This window comes from Clytia hemisphaerica, unplaced genomic scaffold (assembly GCF_902728285.1).
Source record: "Clytia hemisphaerica strain Z4C2 unplaced genomic scaffold, Clytia hemisphaerica genome assembly, whole genome shotgun sequence".
Lineage (NCBI taxonomy): Eukaryota > Metazoa > Cnidaria > Hydrozoa > Leptothecata > Clytiidae > Clytia > Clytia hemisphaerica.
Window position 1 is genome coordinate 1,666,318 of NW_027103359.1, and position 8,834 is coordinate 1,675,151.

General features: G+C 35.5%; 2 protein-coding genes across 3 annotated transcripts in view; both read left to right on the top strand.

Annotated features, from left to right (window-relative positions):
* Positions 1-1,562, top strand: part of LOC136822571 (ubiquinol-cytochrome-c reductase complex assembly factor 1-like) — a 7,286-nt gene extending 5,724 nt beyond the window's left edge. The window contains exon 9 of the mRNA XM_067078838.1: positions 665-1,562. Within this exon, the coding sequence (XP_066934939.1) occupies positions 665-757 (93 nt within the window). The 3' untranslated portion in view covers positions 758-1,562. The remainder of the gene's footprint in view (positions 1-664) is intronic.
* A 351-nt stretch (positions 1,563-1,913) lies between these two features.
* On the top strand, positions 1,914-8,364 carry LOC136822589 (PRKR-interacting protein 1 homolog). Of its 2 annotated transcripts, none has more exons than XM_067078861.1 (5): positions 1,914-2,197; positions 3,088-3,267; positions 3,610-3,695; positions 4,125-4,177; positions 8,077-8,323. In XM_067078861.1, exons 1-5 carry the CDS (start codon positions 1,982-1,984, stop codon positions 8,196-8,198), a joined length of 657 nt encoding a protein of 218 aa, XP_066934962.1. In that variant the 5' UTR covers positions 1,914-1,981; the 3' UTR covers positions 8,199-8,323. The 2 variants fall into 2 exon arrangements, with proteins under 2 accessions (XP_066934962.1, XP_066934955.1); XM_067078854.1 differs by having other exon boundaries at positions 1,929-2,197; positions 8,074-8,364.
* The last annotated feature ends 470 nt before the right edge of the window (positions 8,365-8,834 follow it).

Sequence of the window (8,834 nt, forward strand, 5' to 3'; positions counted from 1 at the left end):
ATTCGTTTTCTCTTATTTCAAAGTGGCTGTACCACAGCACAATCTGAATTTTTGTCAGGCTGGACTTGGTTTGAAATTCTTGGTTTGCCGTCACCCGACCCTAGATTTTGAAGGTGGGTCGGTCGGAAATTTTTTTATCTTGGTCATTTTGATTATTTTGTTTACATTTTGTAATTTTTGAAGAAGAAAAAATTCTCTTCGTCGAAATAGCAATAAAAGTTTTTAGGTCGGCAAGTTTAGAGAAGAGTCGGTCGGCTGACGGCAAACCAGCATTTTTTAAAGTTTGACTAGCGAGCACCTCACTAAAAACCGGGATTTTTCATCTCGTTTCTTAGGGAGTTCCACTTTGACGATCTTCGAAAAATAGAAGCCTTTCAAGTGTTTTGACGCAAGTTAGATTTTTTTGATACTGTAGGAGCTTCGAAAGTTAAAAGTAACGTCAAAAAATCGAATGTTTAGAGCCCGAAAACCTGGGCTCAAAACGTTCGAAAAAGTCGCAAAGTGGAATAGACGTTACAGCGTAGAAAAAAAGCCGTGACGTCTAGTATAGGCTACATTTTGACGCGTTTGAATATTAAGAAAACTTTTTGGATAGTTAACCGTAAGTACGATAGCCTAGGAATTGAAAGCGAATGTTATTATAGTGTTGTTTTGGTTACTTTAGATGCAACATCTTGAAATGCAATCTTCTGAAGATCTTGTTATGACCGGACGAGTTGATTGGCTACCTTTGCACGAAGTAAATGACCAGAAGTAATGAGCTGATGTGGTGATTATAAGAGTGGTTTGTGCACAATGCATGTTCCTTTTACCGGGTGCCATTTGTTTTGAAATTCAAAAAGTTTTGGTATAATCATTGGTTTTGGAATATTTCTGTCCTTACATACAAATTGAGAATATTCTAACATAGCCATACTACTTTTAGCCAATGGAATGCTAATTGGAGTTTGAATTCTGATGTATTTAGTCAATGCAAAGTATATGATAAACATGGTTGTGGTTGTCCAGTTCGATAGTTTCTGCTTTATTCGTGGATCTCTACAGGAGCTTGATCTGTTCTGAACGGATAACCTGCTGTTTCGTAAATACATTCATTATTTTTCATAAAACATGCCAGATTATATTATAAGTATGAAATATAAAATGACACAGCTTTCTACGTATACTGTATATTACATTGATTAGAAATTTTAATGCTAGGCGAAAATAAAAAATGTAGTGTTTCCGGAATGCGGGTGAAGGAAAAAAAGCATTCATGCGGCCGAACGTTTGATAGCTAGAACGGTCAACTTGATTTTTTATGATGAACCCTATAAATGAACCCAAAGTCTGCGACAGGATCAGAAAATTTTTTTTTCACCCGACTGGTTTCCGGAAACGCTACATTTTTTTTTTCGCCTTTAACAGAATGTTTATATAATAGGTAATACTGAGGTTAAGCATACAAGAATAATCACGACGACGGACGAAAAATGTAATGGGCTAGTGGAACATGAGAATTTTTGTATATTGTAACTTGATTAAAAAAAAGAATATCACGGAATTGGATTGAGTTCTAGGAACATTCTTATTTTCTACTGAATATTTGACTGAAGTCGCTTATAATCGGTGTAATACAAAAATGAAAGGAAAACATCAGTTTATCTCCTTCCTATTTTTTGTTGCTTATTTTCTACTACAGTCTACGCTCTATAATTCGACATTCTACTACTCGATACGCTCCATTATTCGATAGACGAATCCCAGTCATCAAGAATTTCTCATAAACAACGCTCTTTTATTCGATAGGCTCCCTTATTCGATGAAAATCCAATTCCCCTTGATGATCGAATTAGAGAGCGTCAACTGTATGTTTGAATTCGTCGTCTTATATGCTTGATCAACTCAATATTAACGATACTTTGATTTGTGTATTTTAGACGAAAGAGTCAAAAAAAAAAGAAAAAGAAAATTGGTACTAATAAACAACAACTGCTGCATTATGAACCCTGAGATCCGCAACGAGGTGGAGTTGAAAAAACAACGAAGGGAAGAACAACGGATTGACGAACTGAAGAAAGCAGGAAAGAGTAAAGAAGAAATCGAAGAAGCATTAAGCAAATACAAAGGCAAAGAGAAAGAGAAGAAAGAAGTCATTGTTTGTCATACCGTTCAAGATGAACAGAAACGGAAATTGGACAGATTGATGAGTAACCCGGTACGTACAGCGTATCCCAAACTAGCGGACTAATTTTTCGGTAAAGTAAAATCCTCATTATTCTTGATATGCGTAAGTCTTTTTTCTAGCGGAAACTCCCTAAAAAAGACGGGATTTGACCCCTCTCTGTTACTAAAAATAGAAACACGGAGGTCAAAAACTGGGTGCTTCCGTTAAAAAATATGACGTCATCTTGACTTACGCATATCAAGAATTTATGAAAAATTGTATACACTTGTATATAGCACTCTATACACTCTGTTGAGGAGCAATCTCTACTTCTCCGTTCACTGCAAGTGATTATGTGAAACTCAACACTCAGTATTTTGAGCACTCTCTGGTGACAACAACAGTCTATACTCGCTTACCCAAGCTGCACTGACGAGTTTTGTGAAGGGCAAAAACAGTTTTGTGAAGGACTGAAGGACAAAACACGCGTCTGCGAATAGATGACTTGTATACTTGATATTTTAATCTCAAAAACCTTTAATCAATTTGGGAATTGAATATATATTGATTGAACAGAGAATTGCAATATTATTTACATCAAATTTGAAAAGCGCCTGTTAGTCGGTTATAAGAATTATAGAAGTTTTACACTTACAAATATATCTAGGCTGAAAAAATGAAACCAAATCAAAACATCGTCAAAGCATTTGTCCACTCTCTGAAATTTCAAGAGATTTCATAACGTCATCAATTAAAAATTTTATGCCGAATATGTGAATTACCAATTTGACTTTGACTTGCCCAATTATTACAAGCTCACAACAAGGCTCTCCAGAAAAAAACCTCTATGCTCATAATAATTAAAAGTTTTGAAAGCGCTAAAAGCTTTACATTTAGCCAATAAGAAATTTTGAATCAATGATAATTTTTTCAATTTACAGAATAAAGAAGTTTACATTCCCCAACAACGCAAAGAATGGAAACCTCGCGACCCGGCCGAGTTTGTGCGCCATGTTATGGGGTCCAGTGCTGGGGCTGGGAGTGGCGAATTTCACGTGTATCGAAATATAAGGAAGCGGGAACTAAAACGTCAAGAATACATGGAAAAGAAAACTATGAAGGTATGTTGAAAGGAGTTACCGGCCTTGAATAGAGATGGGGACATTCCACAGATGTTGCCTAGATCAAATTCTTTTTTACAAATAAAATTAACCAAGAAAGACTCCGATACATGTTTTTTGAAAGATGGAAAAATAACCGAAAGTATTGACTTTGTATGATAATACCTTTGAATTTATTGACAGTTATCGGAAATTTTTAGACTTTTACACCTCGTATTGCAAGAGTGACTCCTTGTTGAGTTAAAGGGCGATGAACTTTTTCCTCATTTCTCCGGACTGGCTCTTTTTTATAAAAGCCCTCTTAACATTTTAAAATATAAAAACTATGCTTTTTTCATTCAGGAAGAGTTAGACGAAGAATTTCAAGCAAAAATGGAGGCGAATAAAGAAAAGGCCGAAGATTCAACGAACAAGAAGCGAGCTAAAAGGTAAATTTGATACTCTATCTCTTCCCAACGCTTCTTATTTTATGAGAATCTTACCCTATTCATCTGGCTCTTGTTATTCATGACGTAATCTTCTATACGGAAACACCGAAAAAAAACCGGGCGTTTGCCACCAATTTTGAATTTAAACAATGAACTGGTGGCAAACGCCCGGTCTTTTCGTGTGTTTCCGTATAAAAGATTACGTCATGAATATCAAGAATTCAACGCGACGTAAGTCAGATAGAGCTAACGATATTCCCAAGTAAATTAAATTATCTAAAGGTGTTTTGAGCTGTGACATCGCATTTTATTTTTATTTTAACTAAAAAGAGCAAAGTCGAATTCGAATGAATTTACAATGGAATATTTTAGCCTGAAAATAGATGAAAGATGAAAATAGATCTTATTCATTTTGTTTTCCTTCTTCAGGCAACGAAGAAAACAGAAAAAGGCAATGGCAAAGAAATCTAAGAAATCTGAAGGTATGAGTGGAAAATATATATCTGGATATTGTTTGATTTTTGGCTGAAAACTGATAATTCTTAAGGTGTAAAATTAGCAATTAGAGCGCCTTTCAATGTTCACCAAAAACCAAACTTTTCGTTGTACCCTTTCTATATAATAGAAATACCCCATTTTGGTCAGCCCCCTTAAAAAGCGGGCCTACACTGCACGGAGTTGCCCGTCGTTAAGAAAATTCAAGTCGCAAGCTCGGTCGTTGCTTGACCTCGGGTAATATTTCTCAGTACGGCCCTCACAAATCGGTCATTATTGTATTAGAGTAGGGGTAGCGCAACCATCACAATTTAGCAGTGAACTGTTAAACTGAGGATGGTTTGTCACTACTCTGTACCAGAGTGTATCTCACGTTTATCGCTTCGTAGTACACTTTGTGCGCATTGTCTGTTTGATAAAAAAATTCCCGTACGGAGACCTCTGCGATGAAGTATGATTTATAAATAGCAACACTTCTCTCATCGTCTCCCCTCTCTCACCAACACTCCATCGCAGCGGTAGGTTCGAAAAATCTCAAATGAGAAAAGACAATGACAACAGACCCTCTACGGCAATGAATTTTGAAATTAGCCGTAAATGCTGGGTCTGAGTACAGGCAAGTTTGTCACGTGATCGTGGTAAAATGATATGAATTATGAATCTTACGGTTCGTAAATCTACATTTTCATTTTGGTGGAGTCCCAGCTGGCACACAACGTTGTGAACATTAGATAAACGTTGTTTGAAACAACGTTGTGTGCCAGCTGGAGTCGTTGCAAAAGCGTGAGGGTTTGGTTGAAAAGGTTTTGACTATCGTTTATAAAGCAGCCTTACCATTAAACTCATGAAAAAAAAGTTTGTGGGATAAAAACATATAATAATTCGAATTTCGCAAAGTCAGTAAAAACATGAAGTAAATTAGAGGGGCGCGAAAATTAAGGGAACTTAAGGTACACGCTTTTTTAAATAAGAATGGTGCTTTTCCATTTCAACATGAATATTTTTCACTTTTTTAAGAAAAATCATCTTTAGATATTCTTAAGGCATCCAAGCTAACATGTAAAACATACTTCAACAAAAATATGGCATTTTTCTGGAAGTCTTGGAGATAATTGACAATTTTAGGTTCAGGATTTTTAATGGTGATATTCTTTATTTTTTTGGCCAATATCATCATATTCTTCTATTCCATAGAGTACATTCTCATAAAAAAGCACTAAGGCGAAAATAAAACAAGAAGCCCGTTAGGCGTGAAGGCCCAGCAAAAGCGTAATTTACGCGATTTCCAAAAATTCCAAAAAATGTTTAACAAGATTTCAGGAAAGGGATGTCCAAAGGATTTAAAATTTTACTGCGTCGAGCAAAATAAAATGAAAAATAATTCGACAAGGATAATTCTCCCTTTCTTCATTTCTTAGAACAGGGAAGTGAAAAAATAAACGAAACATAATGTACAGTAGTCAATCAAAAATAAATTGAATGTTGAAAGCTCGAAACTTTCTACCCGAAGGTAAACAATCAAATTCAAAATATCATTAAATTCAACTTCCATAAGAAACAACATCATTGCATGAAAAAAGTTCTAATCTTGTTCAAATTTACACATGAGCTGCATTTTAGTCTACATTTACCATGTCCATATTCCATTTAAAATTAGTATTTATAATAATTCTGTGTCGAGTTTGAAAAAAATCAAGCCGCCAATTCGTAAAACACAACAGATCCAGAAACAACCATATTCACATGTAGCATCATGGAAAAAGGTTCCAATCTTGTTCAAATTTACACATGAGCTGCAGCTTTAGTCTCCATTGCCATATTCCATTTAATCGGTATTTGAATAATTCTGTGTCGGGTTTGAAAAATCAGCCACCAATTCGTTGAACGAGACAGATCTAGAAATATAAAACCATTTTCACACGTAGCATCATGAAAAAAGTTCCAATCTTGTTCAAATTTACACATGAGCTGCAGTTTAGTCTCCATTGCCATATTCCATTTAATCGGTATTTGAAATATTCTGTGTCGAGTTTGAAAAATCAAGCCACCAATTCGTTGAACGAGACAGATCTTAGAAATATATAACCATTTTCCACACGTAGCATCATGAAAAAGTTCCAATCTTGTTCAAATTTACACATGAGCTGCAGTTTAGTCTCCATTGCCATATTCCATTTAATCGGTATTTGAAATAATTCTGTGTCGAGTTTGAAAAATCAAGCCACCAATTCGTTGAACGAGACAGATCTAGAAATATATAACCATTTTCACACGTAGCATCATGGAAAAAGTTCCTATCTTGTTCAAATTTACACATGAGCTGCAGTTTAGTCCTCCATTGCCATATTCCATTTAATTGGTAATTGAAATAATTCTGTGTCGAGTTTGAAAAATCAAAGCCACCAATTCGTTGAACGAGACAGATCTAGAAATATATAACCATTTTTTCACACGTAGCATCATGGAAAAAGTTCCAATCTTGTTCAAATTTACACATGAGCTGCATCTTAGTCTCCATTGCAATATTCCATTTAATCGGTATTTGAAATAATTCCGTGTCGAGTTTGAAAAATCAAGCCACCAATTCGTTAAACGAGACAGACTTAGAAATATATAACCATTTTCACACGTAGCATCATGGAAAAAGTTCCAATCTTGTTCAAATTTACACATGGGCTGCATTTTAGTCTCCATTGCCATATTCCATTTAATATCGGTATTTGAAATAATTCCGTGTTGAGTTTGAAAAATCAAGCCACCAATTCGTTAAACGAGACAGATCTAGAAATAACCATTTTCACACGTAGTATGATTGAAAAAGTTCCAATCTTGCTATAATAGACGATATCGGCTTAACCGAATTCTCCCCGAATGATTACCCATGATGCATTGCGCAAAAAAAATCACGAACGATAACCCTTACCCTAACAATGCATCATGGGTAATCATTCGGGGAGAATTCGGAAAGCCGATATCGTCTATTTACACATGAACTCCATTTTAGTGTTCATCAGCAAATTCCAGAATCAAGTCTTTTTGAAAACAAGAAACTAAAAGTGAAAGTCAGAAATTGATTTAAGGTATAGAATTTTCACTCAGAAAGCTTTATGAAAACTATAACATATGACAGAATGTTGAAAAAGTTTACAAAAAAAAATCACTACAAAGTTTCTTTGGTTTGAAAGTCTCTTGACCACTAAAGCAAAGAAAATGTTCAAGAAAGTAAGAATCAACACATGAAATCAATCTCCTCGCTTCAACCGCCATCTTGTATCTGTTTTGTTTTGAAAACGTTTGTTGTTTAAGGAGCGCGAAATCAGAAAATATATCTTTTTTAGCCAGTACCCGACTTTCGCAAGCTTTTCCCTCTCCAGACGGCAAAAAGTGTGTTACTGGTATAAAGCGCCGTTTCTACCAAAACGGACACACAGAAGGAAACACGGAAAAAAAATAGTGACACTCTCTTTAAAGGCCCACTCGCTAGCGCTGGGCCAAAAATGTACTGCTTCCGGAAACCGGCCGGGTGATAAAAAGATTGTTCTGATCCGGCTGCAGACTATGGTTTCATCTATATGGTTCATCATAAAGATTTTCTTGTTGACCGTGGATTGTTGAAGCTATCAAATGTCGTTTGGTTAGATATTCCCGCTTGTAAATCAAGTTTTGTTTTTTAGTAGTTGCTACATTAGTATTCAGGGCTTACTTCATATGTTTGTACATAAAAGTTATCTTTAAAGTTTTTCAATTTCAATGATCTTAAGTTATCAAAAATAGCAACAACAAAAAAAAATTTCCGGCCGGCCGCATGAGAATTTTTTCCCTTCACCCGCATTCTGGAAACACTATATTTTTTAATTTTTGCCTAATTTTGTTTTTCTTTAAGCAGATCAACAAGAGAAAGAACAAGCGGATAGTGACGAAGAAAAAAGCGATCAAGAAAGTGAAGAAGAAGAAGAAGAAAACAACAAAGAACCAGAAGAACCTCATTTCATCATTGGTGGAAAATGAAACGGATCTTGACTGATACGTTTTCGCTATCCCATACTCTCTGAATGGCATTTGTCTAGACGTTTAAAAAGAAAGCTAAGGTTGTCCCTTCTGCTGTTGTTTCATTTCCTGTTGTTTTGCTGGTTGGCTTGTCAGGTGGTCATTGAAAATATGCAAAAGCGAGAAGTTTCGTAAGGCCATATTTCGAGTTCTTTTACAACAACTACTTGGCATCCAATTAGGTAGTGATGAACGAAACTCATGGTTGTTGTTACTACAGAGCAATCCCTGGTAAAAGTTACTAAAGGAACCGAGAGAGTCTATTTTTCCCTTCTGCTGCGAAACTAGATTCGCTCTCAATATGATGGTGGTGATGGTACATTACTCCTCGAAGTTAGTGAAGTATTTAAAGGTTTCACATAGATCACATCACATTGTGCATTACCGTAACTGAAAAGACGACATTTGGGAACTCGAAAATGTAATGCTAAACGTAATATAACGGATAGGAGTGACTCAATAGTTTTTGATACTGGAATACCGTTTGGATAAAAACAACATTGAATATTACGAACTTCGTCAACGTATGTTATGTTGACTCTTAAACAATGAAAGTCGTCCTTGTAAATAGTTATTGTTTAGTATTTATTATTCCAC